This window comes from Misgurnus anguillicaudatus, chromosome 11 (genome assembly GCF_027580225.2).
Source record: "Misgurnus anguillicaudatus chromosome 11, ASM2758022v2, whole genome shotgun sequence".
NCBI classification, from domain to species: Eukaryota; Metazoa; Chordata; class Actinopteri; order Cypriniformes; family Cobitidae; genus Misgurnus; species Misgurnus anguillicaudatus.
The window spans coordinates 12397632-12416989 of NC_073347.2; the positions used below are offsets into that span (position 1 = coordinate 12397632).

A 19358-nucleotide genomic window follows, 5' to 3' on the forward strand; every position below is an offset into this window, starting at 1 on the left:
TCGGTTTCTTTATTTTCACTTTTTGATTTCGGACTTTTTTATCATTTGCAATGTTTTTAGTTGGATGTTTAGTGAATTTTGCATCTGGGGCCGGATTCACAAAACATTATATTATATTATTTTTTCATTAAAAAAAAATTCTTCTTAACTGCCATTTTTGTCTTAAATTCAAGCTTAAGAAAAAAGTTAAGAATATTTTGTATTCTCAAAAAAACTTCTTAAGAAAGTTCTTATTTTTTCCTTAAGTATGTTCTTAAAAAAAAACTTAAGAAGAATTCCAATTCTTGAAAAATAAACTTAAATAACATCTTAAAGTTAGGATAACCTTACAGTAGTCTTAAATCTCAAAATGTAGATTTAGTTTAGGTTAGTTTAGTTTAGTTTAGTTTAGCTCAAAATTATACTGTGTGCATTCTGGTTGCACTTTGAGTAAAAATACTTTGAGTACAAGTGTCTACCAAATGCATACATGTAAATGTTAAACATCACAATACAGTTATATTCTGTGCAGTTTGACCTGGTGGGGGATGAGGTCTTTAATAGTGGGCAGACAATAATGTGCTGTACAGGTATGTGCTGCATCTGCTACTGGTTCAGAGAATGATTTGTTCATATGTTGATTTCTCATTGCCTTCCAGAAACATAGACACAAACAATCTCATGTCCTTGCAAGGCATCTAGTGAACTGCTCGGCTACTCCACAGGGAGCCCAGTCTAAATTCCGGTCACATACTTGCATCCCTCCATCTCTGAGCTAGACCAATCACAGAGCTCGTCCTTTCTCACATATGACAGGGGCCTGTGAAGCACCTCTTTAATATTCCATGGCCTGCAGTCAGTCAAGGTCACAAAACATCCCTGTGCTTTAGCTTGGTGACAAAGTGCCTCATCCTATCAGCTGCAGATCCACGATGTCCTCTTTTAAAAATCTTCACAGTTTGACACATCATTTTCCTGCATGTCAACCTGTCTGTGCTCTCTGTAATATCTGCTGTCAGCCCACGTTTCAAATAAGCTAAAATATTGGTACATCCAACACCTGCCCGTTTCTGTCCGGTCTGTATTGGGCACATAATTTAAACAGTTATAAGAGAAAAATTGAGGGTTGAATGTCTAACCTCGTATTTTGCAGCAAATTGGGCATGTCAGAGATCCAAGATTGTTTTTGGTCCTGAGGCTTATGCAGAATTCCTCCCTGGAGATTAGATAACTCTTATCAGCAGTTTTATAGGCATGTCACAAAACAGCTATGTGTCTGATGATGATTACTGGTCTGTAATAAACAACGGCTCGCATCGGATGCCACATGGCAAATGTCATGCGGCTTATTTGGACACGTTTCTGTTTTCATGCATAAAGTGCCATTAATCCTGAGGGTTGGCAGCTTGTAGATATCATAATAAGGATTTGGTGAGAGCCTCAAATGCTGGAAATTTCTCGGCACTAGAGACATGGACTACTATCGGAAGCCCAGATGTTCCCTTTGAACTGCTATCAGTTCATCACATAAATCACTTGTCTTTGAGATGGAGGTTGTCTGTCCCAGCCGACCTGCTCCTATCAGGCAGGTAGCGTTAAATGGTCAGGGGCCATTCGGGCCTCTTGTTTCAGGACACAGCTTTATTGCATCTGTCAGGCCAAAGCTGTCAGGGGACGAATGCTTTATTTACAGCGACTTTTTTGTTGTTTATCAGAAGTTTAGCTGCCAGCAATGCATTATTGACCGAGTTGTTGGCTTTGAATGTGGCTTTGAGTGTTCCTTGCAGGAAGCAATGTAAGTGACTTGAATTACTGTTTGAAATAGGCTATTTTTTACTGACAAAATAAAATGAAACTGAGAAATGGAATCAATACCAAAAAAAAGCCCAAAGGCTCCATGTGATGCGCTATTTGTTATACCTGAACGATTGTTTACTCAAGGTAGAGCAAGGCACCAGCAACACCAGGGTCATAGATGTGATTTTCAGAGAACACACAATGCTTAGTAAAAGTTGCTTTGATTGAAGACATCCACCAAATGCCAACTAATATAATTCGCCACAAATACAGTTTGGCATTGCAAATTATGTAAATAATAAAATAGTGCTGCACAATTAATCGCATCGCAATCGCGATGTCAGCCTGTGCGATTATATGACAGCAAATTTTGCAATTATATTAAATAAATAAATGTGTGGACTTGTTAACACAAACTTTCTGATAACAGTTTGATGATTTTCCTTGCTGTTTAAAAAAAGAAAGAAAAACTAACAAAAAAGGCAGTGCACGTGTGGCATGCACGTGTGTGGTGTGCGTCGTCACTTATACCAGAGCGAAGATGGATGCAGAGGAGGTTGACAGTGATCTGGTAGCTAAAAAAACCTCTATGTCTGTTGTATGGCAGTATTTTGGATTTAGGATTACTGACACTGAGCAGTTGCTACATCACGTGGCAATACGAAAACATTTCTAGTTTTACAAATACACATTTTAGCTAAACTGTGTGTGGATTTTCCTTCAAAGCCATCAAGTTGACTCATGATACCATTTAGTATAATCGCAATTGCACATCGCAATATTAGCATCAATAACCGCAATGGGAAAAATTACCCAAATCGTGCAGCCCTATAATAAAATAATAATCACGTAGTGTTATATGTCAGTCCTTTCAGAAAAATTTAGTTTTTTTGTGATTGTTGCGGGCAAAAATCCTTTATCTTGACGCATGTTTTCCAAAAAAATGCGATGGAATATGTGCGATATTTATGCAATTTTATGCGATGAAATTGCGGTAACATGCAAAAAGTGCGGGAACTTGCAAAAACTGAGGTTGGGGTTTGCAGCTTTTCAATGAAGTTTATGTCGTATAATTATGTCACTTCATAACCGGGACATGGTTGCACTTCGGTGAAGTAAATGCAACATTTTTCAACTTTCTGCTAAGATATACACTCACCTAAAGAATTATTAGGAACACCATACTAATACTGTGTTTGACCCCCTTTTGCCTGCATAACTGCCTTAATTCTACTTGGCATTGATTCAAAAAGGTGCTGAAAGCATTCTTTAGAAATGTTGGCCCATATTGATAGGATAGCATCTTGCAGTTGATGGAGATTTGTGGGATGTTGGATAGCGTTCTGATTGGTTTATTTGATGTTACGCCCAAGCCACACCTATGAATAATGAACCTTCAGACCAACCCCTTATTGATTTGCGCCTGGCGCAAGAGTCATTTCTCCCGCCGGGAAAATAGCAACAGCGCCCAAGATCCGCCCACAAAGTCACTTGCGCTTTGCGCTTCGCACTTGCGTTTCAGATCGTTAAAATAGGGCCCATAGTGTTATATGTCAGTCCTTTCAGAAAAATTTAGTTTTTTTGTGATTGTTGCGGGCAAAAATCCTTTATCTTGACGCATGTTTTCCAAAAAAATGCGATGGAATATGTGCGATATTTATGCAATTTTATGCGATGAAATTGCGGTAACATGCAAAAAGTGCGGGAACTTGCAAAAACTGAGGTTGGGGTTTGCAGCTTTTCAATGAAGTTTATGTCGTATAATTATGTCACTTCATAACCGGGACATGGTTGCACTTCGGTGAAGTAAATGCAACATTTTTCAACTTTCTGCTAAGATATACACTCACCTAAAGAATTATTAGGAACACCATACTAATACTGTGTTTGACCCCCTTTTGCCTGCATAACTGCCTTAATTCTACTTGGCATTGATTCAAAAAGGTGCTGAAAGCATTCTTTAGAAATGTTGGCCCATATTGATAGGATAGCATCTTGCAGTTGATGGAGATTTGTGGGATGTTGGATAGCGTTCTGATTGGTTTATTTGATGTTACGCCCAAGCCACACCTATGAATAATGAACCTTCAGACCAACCCCTTATTGATTTGCGCCTCGCGCAAGAGTCATTTCTCCCGCCGGGAAAATAGCAACAGCGCCCAAGATCCGCCCACAAAGTCACTTGCGCTTTGCGCTTCGCACTTGCGTTTCAGATCGTTAAAATAGGGCCCATAGTGTTATATGTCAGTCCTTTCAGAAAAATTTAGTTTTTTTGTGATTGTTGCGGGCAAAAATCCTTTATCTTGACGCATGTTTTCCAAAAAAATGCGATGGAATATGTGCGATATTTATGCAATTTTATGCGATGAAATTGCGGTAACATGCAAAAAGTGCGGGAACTTGCAAAAACTGAGGTTGGGGTTTGCAGCTTTTCAATGAAGTTTATGTCGTATAATTATGTCACTTCATAACCGGGACATGGTTGCACTTCGGTGAAGTAAATGCAACATTTTTCAACTTTCTGCTAAGATATACACTCACCTAAAGAATTATTAGGAACACCATACTAATACTGTGTTTGACCCCCTTTTGCCTGCAGAACTGCCTTAATTCTACTTGGCATTGATTCAAAAAGGTGCTGAAAGCATTCTTTAGAAATGTTGGCACATATTGATTGGATAGCATCTTGCAGTTGATGGAGATTTGTGAGATGCACATCCAGGGCACGAAGCTCCCGTTCCACCACATCCCAAAGATGCTCTATTGGGTTGAGATCTGGTGACTGTGGGGGCCATTTTAGTACAGTAAACTCATTGTCATGTTCAAAAAACCAATTTGAAATGATTCGAGTTTTGTGACATGGTGCATTATCCTGGTGGAAGTAGCCATCAAAGAATGGGTGCAAGGTGGTCATAAAGGGATGGACATGGTCAGAAACAATGCTCAGGTAGGCCGTGGCATTTAAATGATGCCTAATTGGCACTAAGGGGCCTAAAGTGTGCCAAGAAAACATCCCCCACACCATTTCACCACCACCACCAGCCTGCACAGTGGTAACAAGGCATGATGGATCCATGTTCTCCGTTTACACCAAATTCTGACTCTATCATCTGAATGTCTCAACAGAAATCGAGACTCATCAGACCAGGCAACATTTTTCCAGTCTTCAACTGTCCAAGTTTGGTGAGCTTGTACAAATTGTAGCCTCTTTTTTTTCCTATTTGTAGTGGAGATGAGTGGTACTCGATGGGGTCTTCTACTGTTGTAGCCCATCCAGCTCAAGGTTGTGCGTGTTGTGGCTTCACAAATGCTTTGCTGCATACATCGGTTGTAACGAGTGGTTATTTCAGTCAAAGTTGCTCTTCTATCAGCTTGAATCAGTCGGCTCATTCTCCTCTGACCTCTAGCATCAACAAGGCATTTTTCGCCCACAGGACTGCCACATACTGGATGTTTTTCCCTTTTCACACCATTCTTTGTAAACCCTAGAAATGGTTGTGCATGAAAATCTCAGTAACTGAGCAGATTGTGAAATACTCAGACTGGCACCAACAACCATGCCATGCTCAAAATTGCTTAAATCACCTTTCTTTCCCATTCTGACATTCAGTTTGGAGTTCAGGTGATTGTCTTGACCAGGACCACACCCCTAAATGCACTGAAGCAACTGCCATGTGATTGGTTGATTAGATAATTGCATAAATGAGAAATTGAACAGGTGTTCCTAATAATCCTTTAGGTGAGTGTATGTGACTTTTTTGCGGTTTATAGTTATTTTGATATTTAATTTTGAAATATTTAGTTTACTATTGTGTACTTGTATGCATTTTTGTTACTGGTTGCATTGTCCTGCTGTAGACTAGTAATAAAGTACGATAGTAGTATGTTGTGATATTACTAACGATTAGGATTTCATCAGGGGGTCAAGTGTTCACAGGCTCTGAAATTGGACCACTTTATTGCAGTGGTGAATGTGGAAACATAATAAGAGGAATGCATGGAGATGGAACAGAATGATGAAGCTGTCTGCTGGAATGAAATGTGGGATCTGATGCGTAGGTGGTCCTCTTAGAAAGCTGTAATCCGGACAACAAGGGGTATGACACCAACAGGCCTTTCTCATCAGTGCCCTGCCCACACCAGTTCCATTCAATTTAATTTCTAAAGCTTTCCACCAGAAAGATAACGAAAGGCAGCCCCTCTGCTAAACTTTAGGAGGTCATGAAGCAATTTGGCTGCTGTGCTGAGGATTCTTTGGCGCTTATGTTTCATTTTTATGAGGTCATTTTTTGTGCTTGCTCTTATGAAACTGAGCTTAATTAACCCAAAAAAAGATAAACCAACTAAGGTGATCAGATAAAATGTTTAGCAAATTGGACAGGGTTCTGGTGTAGGTTATATGCTTAGGTCATTTTTGTAAACTAGACTAAAGCATGATTTATGAATGATGCTCTGGACAGCTATTTTAGAAAATGAAAACGTTTGACTGCATCATATTGGGGCTGTGGTTTATTGCTTGCATGCGTCATCAAAATGAGCACTGGTGCTCATATAGGCATTGCAAGTGCCTATAATCTTATGCTGTGTTTACACCCACCGTGGTAGAGTTGTGAAGCGCGTGTGATTTCAATGTTAAGGCAATGTGAAGACACGTTGACGCGCGTCTGGAGGTCTCGCGTTTGGCGCGGCGTGGAAGACGCATTTCCACCTCATTTGCGCATCTAGTTCGCGCAAATAGCGCGAATTGAGCGCCTGCCGCGGTACTTTTTGTGCATTTCGTGTTTGACGTGAATAGCCGGCTGACGCCCGAGTTGAAAAATTTGAACTGTGGTGGAATTTTGCGCTGCGTTAACCAATCAGGAGCCTGCTTGCTGCTATGGAGGCAGCCCCGGCCGGAGTCACTCATTCAACATGAAGGAACGCTTGATATTTTCTGTGAGCAGTCACGCGGAGCTATATGACACAAGTTCTTATTTCTATAGAGACAGGAATAAAAAGGACCTCGCTTGGAAGAGTGTCAGTGAGGACATTGGGCAACCTGGTAAGTTGTAATACACATTTCACTTTTGAGTCCCGTGACGTTTATCGACCCATGCCAATTATTTCCCCCCTATAGTAAGTTTACAAAATACAAACCGGTAACTCTCTCGATAAATGCACAATCAACATCAGTCATCTTGCAAACAGACAACCGCATAGCACATGCCCCTCCCACACGAAGCGGATTTTGCCTCTGACGCGTGTCAAATGCTTGCTTTTTCCGCGCGTCTACTCCGCTCTACACGGATTCAAACTGTTCAAGTGGCAAACTCGGAGCGGTAGACGCGATTTTGATGCCTGAAACGCGGTTGGTGTAAACGCACCGTTATATCCCCATTTCCCTAATCTTTTTGTGTCTTTATATACAACATAGATTTTTACAATTATGACATTGCCTGTGCTAAACTCAGTGTTGCTTTGCAGTTTTTTTTTTTACTTTTGTGACAGTATGGGGATGCTGAGGTGTTTCCTAGGTGTTTGTTTTCGTTGCTTGATGGTACAAGACTTGATTCTCTTCTTCAATGTAAATCTAGAAGATTTTCTTTCTACATTTTGTCTCACCATGTATTACCGAAGATTTGTAGACAATTGGAGACAATGCATCGCTCTAAATGATGACGGAAGTCCCACCTTCCAGTCAACAGAACCAATCATAAATCGATAAAGACTGCAATTCTCTGGGGGAGGGGCTCTGTACAGAGTGGCATGACTTCCCTTAAGGGATTTTGGTATAACATGGATCCATAGCATAAACAACATGGAATGTGATAAATGCCAAATTGTATTATTTAGGGATGACGTTTTTCCACTATTTATTTTTTATATGAGCCGAATAAATCCTATGGAAGGTTCCACACTAGCAGCTCAGATACGTTTATGTTGTTTATATGTCGACTAACTGCTCTAAAGCACAGCATCTTCACAGATCAATGCTGTGATTCCTACTGAGAGGGTAATTGGAAAACAGTGTCCAGTAGGTGCCATTTCCCATGGAGTCAGGTGGTGAATTATTTACCAGTCCACACAGTAAACACAGCTTTCACTCAAGGTATTGCCTGTGAATACATGCTTGTGTGTCTGTGCATTCCAATGAGTGATGGGTCACAACAAAGACATTTTTATCCCTTGAGCCACACAGTACCTTAGCTCTGAATGATTTTCAGTGTAATGAAAGCATTGGCATTGACAGGGATGCCTTTTTTAAAAATTAGCTACCTTGTTGAATGCTAATGTTTGTGTTGGGATTCTCGCCGCGTGCTTATGAATATTCAAATATGTCAGGTATGCAGAACTACATTTTGTTTGGTTCTTGTGGTTCATGTTTTTTTGTACATTTGTACAAGCTGTTTATTTGGAATAATAGCCATCTCATAGATTGCTTATATATGCGCTGATATTGATTTAAGCTGTGATTGGTTGCAGATGAACACCAGTATGGTAAATCTCAGTGGTATTTGATTTGAGTTTGTGTTGTCTAGCTCCTTCTTGGTTATACTGATTGACGTCAATAGGCCTCAGCAGGTTCCTGCAGGGTTCCTCCCATGTTGTTCAGGGGAAGTGAGCTGTGTTCAGTTTGTGTCCTATGGGAACTTGCAGTTAAACACAGTCATATTGTTGCGTTAGCACTTTTCTGAACGCACTGAACTGAACAAATGTTTTGGCTCATTACGTTTTAGATCTTTGTTTGCTTAGTGGATAGAGTTATATACATGATTATGAAATATTAACAAATCCCGTGTCTTTGTGAAAGTGAGTTTAAAGGTGCTGTGTGTAGATTTTAGCGGCACCTAGTGATGAGATTGTTTATTGCAACCAACGGTCCCCCACTCACCCCTCTCTTTTGAAATACATAGAGAAGCTACGGTAGCCGCCACAGGACAAACATGTCGTCATCTGAGACAACATAGTTACGAAACGTGCTCTGTAGAGCAGTTTGTGCTATTTGGCCTACTGTTGAAACATGACAGCCCAAATTTCTACTTCTATGTTAGGGGACCAGTGGTGTTTGTAGGTCGAAATGGCTCGTTCTAAGGTAATAAAAACAATAGGTCTTTATTTATACAATACATAGTTGTATATTATATTGCATTTCTGTTAATATTTACCCAATGCACCTTTAATACATTAACTTAGATTTTCTAGGTATATTGCACCATTATTAATATAGTGCACATGATATTCACTTCAGCCTAATATACTGTACATAGTTTTTCACTTTTTTAAAAAGCACCTATTTCATTGCTAAAAATCAACACTACTTTGTGTATTTGGTATAATACAATGTGTTCAAAAAACACATTATTTTCCACATACCGTACATTTTTGTAACACCAGATTTCGCTCTCTTCCTGAAATGCACGGATTTGAAAAGCTCTGTGTCCCTGATTGGCCATCTAATCTGTACGTTGTGATTAGCCTGAATATCTCTGACGTCAGCTGGAAATGTGACACTCCGTACCATGTTTGAAAAATTCGCTCACAATGCAATGCTAACAGGAGTTAACTTACAGGCTGTGAGTCTAAGCCGGGAGGAGTTATGATAATGTTGGTCTTGTCTACATCACCAATCCCAGGAAGTAAACTGTGTTTGTTGTAGTCCAAGAAAGGAGATTTAGGTTGGAGATGATAACTCGCGTCATCGTTTACTTTGGTGTTTGTACCTTTTGCATATCGTTAACATGTACTAATACACACCTATACACCAAAAGAAATGTAAAAACATGAATCGGACCATAGGTGCTCTTTGAAGAAAATTTGGGCAGTACTAAACTCGGTGCTCTGATGCTAGGTTGTTCTTAGTGGTTGTCAAGGCATTACTATTTGGTTTAGTTGGTTTGGCTACAGACACCGTCCTATGTCTCTATCCTGTCCAGATTCCTTGTTTATTGCTCATCAATATGATTTGACTGTTTCATCGTCTGTCAGAAAAAACTTTCAGTTTGATAAAATGTCTGATTTGAGGTATGACAGGATAGATTTTTTTTATTTTACATATTTTGTCAAAACACAATACAAGCTCTTAAATATGCAGCGCTGTATCACTGTTACATAATACCTATATGACTTTCCTCAGGGGGATGTCCATTTTACTTTAAGGAGTCCCAAGAGCTTTGTATCATTGCTTTAAACTGGCTTTACAAGGACATGTTATCACATAATCATGATGAGATACAGCAATGAGGAAAGCTAATGCACAGATTTGGTGGCAGTTAAGAGATTTGCGCTTTAAGGCCAGTTCACACTGGTCAGACAACTACCAACTCCAACAGACACCAACAGACCCAACAGACACCAACAGACAACCACATTCTAAAGTCTCATTGACTTTGATCCAACAACTGCCAACAGGGGTTTCACACTGGTCAGACAGAGTCCAACAGACGCGTCTGTTGGAGTCTGTTGGAGTCTGTCTGACCAGTGTGTAGTGGCCTTTAAAGCTCTCAAAGTGGGAAAGGCATACATATGTCCTTAGGTCACTAGTGTCGAGGGAACAGAGCTTTCCTGTGCCTCATTTGCATGCCATTTAATCTAAACTACACGACTTGCTGTTCTATTTTTTTTCGCTCTCAATATCTGCCACTAATTTGAAGAATCTAATTTGTAAGCCAGCTACATCACCTGTCAGTTAAATTATTCATGGGATCTGTTAAAGTACATTTTTTAAGGGGCTCGTCGAGAGGCAGAGAGAAGTCAAAACGAGCTCATTAGAATTCAGTTGTGCTAACACAAAGGACTGAACAATGTTCAAAAGAAAATGTAAAGGAAGTTTGACTTTTTTGCTTTTATGCATTTGGTGGGCACTTTTATCCAAAGTGACTTTCTGTGCATTCATGCTGCTGAACAATTTTATCAGAATGTGCATGCCCTGGGAATCTAACCCTTGACCATATGTGTTGATTCTGCCATGTTTTACCAATTGAAATACAGGAAAGCTGTAGTTGGGAAATGTATCACATTGAGAGTCAAGAAGAATGATCAGGAAGTTTTATGATATGAAAAGTGTATCATCTTATGTCGACTGTAAACTCTTAGAGATGGCAAAGGCGAGGCCACATAAGGGTCTCCATATTATCAAATACTCCATATTACCAAGATACTCCAATCTGTCTCGGTCGTGTCTTTTGTATGTGTGATTTCTCTACTTCTCTAGTACTGTAATTGCAGTAATGGGTTTACAGCGAGCTTGTGGGAGTGACGGCGATGCTTTGCGAGGGCAGTACTGACACCGATGTTTCCAGATGAATAACTGGGTCAGTTTGAAGACGATGCCTCTTATCGTCTCAGTTTATCAGGAGTGCTCGGCTTTTCAGCAACCGGTCATGGAGAAAACTTCCACAATTCAGCTGCAAAGAAATATTGCTGTGATATAATGGGTCACTCATGTGGTAATCAGATTTATCTAGCTTTGAAATCAAAGGTGCATCGATACAGATAGCACTCAAAAACAAGTCATTCGGGTGCCTATTGCTCGGGCAAAATGTTTTTTAGTGTCTTCATTTAACCAGCCTGCTGTTAGAAATCAACACAACCCGTAAGGCTCATGCTTTGGCCCTCCTAACACACACAGACCAAATCACAAGGCTAACTATGCCCTCTTGTGGACCAAGACACATATAAAGTCAAATGAAAGACAGTCAACACAGCAGAAATGTGCTCCACCAGCATCTTTGCTCAAAAATAGCTCTTCTGAATGATGGTATAGCTTTACAGTTAAGCATCTCCTCCAGTGGAGAAAGACTAAGTGTCTGCTTATTCTGCCTACTTATTCTTCTTATCTTGAGCCTACAGCTCCTTTTCCTCTAGCTGCTACTCGTTGGAAGTAACCATCAGCCAGACAAAGAGACCCAATTAAAAATTCATCAAGGTGTTTTCTCAGTAGACAATGTGGGATATCAATCCAAATACAGGCCCCATGAAAATAATCAGCCTCTGGGTATCAATAATAGATGCTGTGATCGGGCTTCTTTGAAAGGCATTGTGTAATGCAAAGTTAAGCCAACTGCATGATCTTGCATGATCTTGTCCTAAGTAATACGAATGTTGTTGTGGATTAGGAACTGGTTCACTAGTTTTGTTGTGCCGTAGTGTAAAACAGATAAGGACTACATGTGGATGCCGATTGACCAGTGTAGTGTGCTTAAATTCATAATACACTCAAAATATAATCCTTGGTTGTTTCAAACCATAGTTGGATCAAATATGGACATTGTTGGACTGTTGGATTATAAATAACTTTATGCTGAAATTAACCAAATTGTTGGGTTTGTCCATGTTTGACCAAACTATGAGTTAAAACAACCCAACGTTTTTTTTTGGAGCGATTATCTATAGAAGTTATAGCAGAGGATGGCACTGCCAGCTGGCACAATGTTTCGTGAAGTTGCTTATAGGTTTTTTTTCATCAAAATTGGTCTAAATATGTGGAGGGCTTATAGTTTCTGACTTACACTCTTGAGTGCTTTATTGAATATTAAAGTATAGTATAGTATAGTGCCATGCCATTATATTAAATCCACCAAAACAAATAAAAAGTCATACACTTAAAAGTAAACCCATGGTTGGTTCAAATATGGGCATACCCAACTTTTGGGTTATAAATAACTCTATGCTGAAATTGACCAAATTGTTGGGTTTGTCCATATTTGACCCAACTATGAGTTAAAACAACCCAACATTTTTTAAAGCGAGCATCTATACTGTAGAAGCTGTAGCAGAGGATGGCACTGCCAGCTGGCACAATATTACATGCTTTATTGAACATTAAAGTAAAGGGCCCTGACATTATATTAAATCCACCAAAACAAATCCCATTTTGTGTTGTGAAGAAATATAAAAGTCATACACTTAAAAGTAAAACAACAATGATTGGTTCAAATATGGACAAACCCAACAGTTGGGTTATAAATAACTCTATGCTGGGTGGTTGTTACCCAACCATGGGTTAAAACAACCCAGTATTTGGGTTAAAATAGTTGGTTTATAACCCAACTGTTGGGTTTGTCCACATTTGACCCAACAATGGCTTAAAGCAATCCAACATTTTGGGTTTATGGATTTATGGATGGATTTGGACTGGATGGATTTAGAAAGGTAAAAGAGTTTTAATGTTTTAATGAAAACTTGTATCTTATGTATTTGTTGCATAGTATTTTAAATATAATGTAAGCTATATTGAGAATAAAGTCATGCCTGATGTATTTGCAGGACATAACAATGGCCTTTAGTCATGCCAAAGTTTTAACGCTTAATTTTCTTTGATGTGGATAAAAAGATAATTAATTAATTAAGTAATGTGAACCTGATCCATCTTCAATCTGTTTAGTTTAAGCACGCTAATACGAATGAAAGCTCATCATATATAGGGAACAATGTCCTTGTGTAGAGTTACTTCTTAAATAGACCCGTGCCTCTGACCTAATGCAGTGAGCCAGTACAGTTCTCCACTGTTGGATACACAAACACAGTGGCTGGCAGGAGCAATTTCCAGTCTTAAATGTTTGAGATGTCCACTCACCGTCCAAGAGCCCTTTTGAGCTTAAGGGTCAAGAAGGGCCATTCACCTTACACCACACTGAAACCGACTTTTCCATTCCCTCGAAACTTAACCTAGGCCAGTTACAGAATGTCCCATTTCCAGTTTTAGATGAGACTAGTTATGGTAATTCCCTTTAGATTCTTCAGTGGGATGCTTTTCAGGACAAAGCGTTAGTGCTGTGTTCAAAATATCGATACGACGATACATCGTCATGGACGGCTGACAATGCGCGCATCGATACAGCATCTTCCGTATCGATTCGGATGCACTTTTTAAAGTAACGTGACCAATCGCTGCTGATGCGTGATCTATATGGAAATAACGCATGTGTCCCGCGGAGTACGTAGAGTTAAAGGTAGCGACGTATACTTTCACTTTACGTGTCTGTCTCGCTGGCGCACGTGCCTGCATAGTGAGCCGTGTACTCGCTCTCTCTCTCTCTCTCTCTCGTATTTAAAATCAATGAGTTCAGTATGAAAGCGAAGATATCTTAGCCTATACTTATTAGTCGCTCTCTTATTAAACAGTACTAACGCATTAGAGAAGAAACACGACAAAGATTTGCATGTGAAAAGTGTACATCTAGAGAAGAGATACAGAGCAACTTCAAACTATAGCTGTCATATTAATAATCTGATATCTATTAAATAGTATTAAGTCTGACTGCATGTTTACACATATATAAATAGATATAGGATAATAAAATGAGAGACAAATATAATGCCTAGAGTAAGACACTTTTTCTTTGTAAAACTGTTTAAAAAAAACATAAGTTAAGTATTAACTCTGAGATTTTAAGAATTTCTATGAGTTACACCAAAAGCTAATAAATGAATGGTAAAAAGACAACCGTTACAACATTGCTTATTCAATGTACATTAAACAATAACAGTAATAATGTTACCTAATTCTGAACAAAAATGTCTTGTATCATGATGCGCATCGTATCGGGGCCCTTGTATCGGGATACGTATCGAATCGGGAAACTGTTGGCGATACACAGCCCTACAAAGCGTTTCGAGATGCTTTTTGATCATGTGTGTTGTACTGTAGACGCAAGACTCTCCCTTAACAGCCTAAACTCTGATTACACATAAGATTTTGTGAGTATCTGGCAAACGCGAGTGTCTCTTTTATCATAAACCCTTTAAACGCATATGCAGCAGGCACTTATTTTGACAAGACACATGATGCACACAGGATCTCTTGACGAGCAGAACACATATTTTGAAAAATGGAACCACACACATGACGGGCTACATACATTTTGTGATGAACTTCGCATCGAGCCCCCTCGAAAAAAGTCACCGGCCGCCACTGGTATTGAGAGTCCTATTGTACCATATGGTTACTGTACACTGTAGGAAAAAATGGTCATTATTTCTCTTTAGTGTTTTTGAATGCTGATCGCTTTGGAAAGTACATAATGCCTATTGATTTTTCCCAACATGCTTCATGTATAATTTTAGTATAGATCTACTGTGTCTTGAAGAGACAGTTTAAAGGGGCCATGGCACAAGACTTTTTTAAAATTTCAAATAAATCTTTGGTGTCCCCAGAGCACATATGTGAAGTTTTAGCTCAAAATACCATATAAATAATGTATTATAGCATGTTAAAATTTGTAGGTGTGTGCAAAAATGTGCCGTTTTGGGTGTGTCCTTTAAAACGCAAATGAGCTGATGAAATTCAAACACTGATCACAATAATGGTGGTTTGTTGCATGCAATTAAAACTCAATTGTGCTTTTCTCTGCACTAAATGGCAGTGCTGTGGTTGGATAGTGCCGATTAAGGGGTGGTATTATTATAATAAGAGCTCCTTATTGCATCATAAGGAGAGCCAAATTTCAACGACCTATTTTTTCATGTGCTTGTAGAGAATGGTTTACCAAGTTACTGGGTTGATCTTTTTCACATTTTCTAGGTTGATAGAAGCACTGGGGACCCAATCATAGCATGCAACCTTTTAAGCGTCACCCCACCCTATTGAGTTAAATCTACACTCTTGAAGCTTTCAAATAATATACAGTTTGTCATGATTAGATTAGAATTCGCATGCAAACATTGAAGTAAATGTAGGCATCCTGCTGGTGGGACAGTGACATTTAGCAGAAAATAAATGTTTTGAGGCTCTCTTCATAAATGAATTTATTTTATAAAACACTGCTGAAATGTCTATTCTGGAGGCTTAGACCTTTCCAACTATATATAGTTTGTAGTGATAGATAAAAATTTACATCAACAATATTGATGCAAACTTAAGTGTCCCGTATTCGGGACGGCAACGCTCAACAGTTTAAACATGGAAAAAGTCAGATTTTTATGCCATGGCCCCTTTAAGCTAACAGGAAGTTACTATATGTGTGTATGGATGTTAATTGCTCTGCAACGCACCATAACAAAAAGCCATTTGAAAGCAGCTGTCTCGGTTTCACTTGATATGGAGATGGTGTGTACCTCACATGTAGCAGACCCAAGAAAGATCAAATGATTTGACCCCTGAAACCCCTTTCTCGTGATCTATTTATATGTGTGCGCATGCATGACGTCTGTGTTGTGTGTGTGTGTGTGTGTGTGCGCAAGCTTCCATAAATGTGTTGTGTGGTCATGATGCAAAAGGTTTTCTGACAGGGATATGGGTTGTCATTAGTAATTACAATTAGCTGTATATAAAAACAAAGACATTTATTGTATGACATGAATAAATTGATATTCACTATATATTGTATGCAGTCTAGTTTGAAAACTGCCAAACTGTGATTCAGGAGTTTATTAGAAAAAGTGGTCGAGGGCAATAATGAACAGCAGCACTGACATGGCAATCATTTATTCAACGTGTCTTCCAACAGTGCTCTGATCTTTTTCCTCAACAGTATTAACACTTGCTGAATATCAATGATTTATTCAAACTTTTAAAAAATGTCTCTTTTTTACTTGATTAAACAGTCCTTTTTATCAGACTTTATTTTTAATTGCAATTGGGTAGACATGAAATACAGGCTTAGAAACTTGTGAACTTTCTACATAGACTGCAATTTTAGACATTTCAGACAAGTTTAAATGCCAATGAGACTCTGAAATGCTGTTTAGATTAGTCAGTGCACTTGGCTTTGATACACAGTCTAATTTGGTGAGATCACTTACAGTTTTATGAAATGTCCTTTGCTATGGGCGTAAATGAGTTGTGCTGATTGTTAAAGAGCTCCAGGATTAAATTGTTCTCTATAAGTGGTAGTTTTCCCAGTGGACCATCACTAATGATTTCTTTTCCTTTTCTCTCTCTTTTTCTTGTATCTTCCTCCAGGTGGTTTTGGTCTTTGCACTGAGCATCGGCGCTCTGGGAATATACTTCATAGACTCGTCAGAGTGAGTAGTAGTCTGATTATTTTTAATATGAACTCTTCCCTGAGTGATTTGTGTTTAAATGAGCCAAAGGTATTAAAAGGCACCTGGTACAAATTTCATTTTTGTTATTTTACCTCTTTATTTTTGTCTTTTATTTTTTTTTAAGTTTTGTCTAATTTCAATATTTTAACATAAAATAAACAACAATCAAATACATTTAATTGTAAATAAAGTGTAAAAACAATAGTAATGGATGCAGGTTCTGTTTAATGTAATACTGGTGTTAATTTACACACCAATGATGTAGGTAGAACAGTAAAGATGATTTTTAGAGTAAGAAAAAATAGATACAGGCAGCAAAAAATAAATCCCTGCTGGTCCAGACAATATATCGAGGTGTTATGAAACGAAAAGATCGATCTGTGCAAGAAACTTAAGATTTATAACATTATTACCAGTAATCCATAGCATCACACAAACATCCTTAGTGTGTCTAAAACTTTGGGCAAACTCCAATTGCAATTCTACCCTGTATGTCCTACAAACTTCAAAGTGCAGAGCCCCTGAAGTGGGAACTCAATAAAAAAAACAATACAAACCATAAAAACGTTGGGTGCATCCCAATTCTGGATCCTTTTAAGGCAGCGGACTTTGAAGGCAAGGCTCGATATTTGAATGCGGCAGCCTCTAAAGGCCACGAAGAGAACTGAAATGAGATGGTCTAGCCTACGGGGAGCGTTTCGCCACTTGCTGTTCCTGCCCGCTACGCTTGTCAGACTTTTAAAAGTCTGAGACCTATCAGACTTTTAAAAATAAAAATTTAGGCTTTTTTATTTTAGATATAACACATTGATGCAGAGAAAACTATCCAACCATATGTAAAATTCACCAACCTTAGAAATATGCAAAACGGCACACGCACAATATTGCAGCAATAATAATGATTCACATCACTAAAACATCATTAATAATAGTAAAACTGTCACAAGGACCTTTAATATGCAAAATATACACTTACTTAACTACAGTTTTGAATGTTTATTTTCAAAATACCCAGATGTCATGGGCACACATTGAATTTTGGGATAGCCAAGGCTGTGAAGAATACATCTATGGTTCCTTGGGAAAAAGGCCACATTTGGAGGCTTTTATGTGAAGGAGCCTTTGAATCGGGACAGCCTTGTCGTGGCCCGATGACGTAATTTGCGTTCAAATACAGCCTTAGAAGGCCGCAGCCCCTGAATTGGTTTTAGGTATACATTTGGAGACAGGATTTAATGCACTCAGTGATATAATTTGTCAAATAAAAACAGACTATATTAACATCACACTTTGGAATTTAAAACTTCTGCCAAATGAAGAACCCCCTATAGTTTATCATCAGGAAGACAAGGCACAGATGGAAACAAGGCACTATACAATGTAAAGGTACTATTTTCCAATATAGAAAATACTGTAATAGCATGTTAATGAATTGCATTCATTAGTATTGCTAAGGGTACCATTAAATAATTCAGGGTTTTCGTTCTTTAATGTTGGACTTTAAAGTCAGCCTCGGTGTTGAGGGATTATTTTCTCAATGAAAGCAACCAGGTTAGTTTCCATGGTTACATTCGACAGAGTAGCTCTGCCTCCCATCCCTTTCCCCATCCCTAGAGAAAGGTGTGCTGTTGCTCAGACAACCAGGTGCCATTGTTTGCCTGATAAACTTTGCTCAAGTTATTTCCATAGTACTGGCCAACTGGTGCTTTTGCACCATTGAGTACAGTATATAAAAAGATAAACTAGTTTAATAAAAATCCAGTAGTGATTCTAAACAAAAAATATATTGCTGGGTTGGCATAATATGGGCATAACACAAGGCAGAATTCACTTAATGCTAAAAGTCAAATGCATTTCCTACACCATGGGTTTCCAAATTTTTTGCAGCCTAACACGCTTGGCTTAAATTATTTACTTGAAGTACCCCTGAGATTTTAAGGAAATATTTCAATAATTTAATAGCACATTTGCATGTTGAACTTCATCACGCATTTGCATAAAACCACCTGCAATTCCCCCGCAAACCACCAGGGGTTCACAAACCCCAGTTGGGGAAATCCTGTCCTACAGCATTAACATGATTCACAGCATGTGTACAGTCTTACAGTATGAAGTCATCCATACAGCATGTGTGTGCCTACGCTGACTGTCACATCATGTTAGAGGAAAGCTGGGCGCAAGGGCATGATGGGATTTTTAATCCCCGTAATGCTTGAATCACGATGTAGAAAGAATCAAAGGGAGGGATGGGGAACTGTGCTTATGAATCATTCAGAAAAAAGGTAGCCTGGCTTGTCATTTAAAAACGTTTTGATTTTACAGCTTATAGTTAGCAGCTTTCTCTTCTGAGTGCATATGTGAGACAGATTATAAACACAACATGTGAATTCAGTGCTTATCACACAAAGCAATATTAAATAGTATGCAATGAATGCATATTTATATATTTTTTTATTTTAATTAATTTTTTTTTATGATTATTATTATTTGTATTGTGCTCTTTGTTTTTTTTTTATTATTTTTTCATTAGTACTTTTTAGAGTTTAGTTATAGGACACAACAGCCGTGTAAAGATTCATAAAAATAAAATTAATATTTGCGCTCCATGGCAGAAATAA

General features: G+C 38.6%; 1 protein-coding gene across 21 annotated transcripts in view; it reads left to right on the forward strand.

Annotated features, from left to right (window-relative positions):
- Positions 1 to 19358, forward strand: part of kcnma1a (potassium large conductance calcium-activated channel, subfamily M, alpha member 1a) — a 263693-nt gene that overhangs the window by 105248 nt on the left and 139087 nt on the right. For all 21 annotated transcript variants that reach the window (XM_055170797.2, XM_055170791.2, XM_055170796.2 and 18 more), the window contains exon 3: positions 16658 to 16719. In XM_055170797.2, the coding sequence (XP_055026772.1) occupies positions 16658 to 16719 (62 nt within the window). The remainder of the gene's footprint in view (positions 1 to 16657; positions 16720 to 19358) is intronic.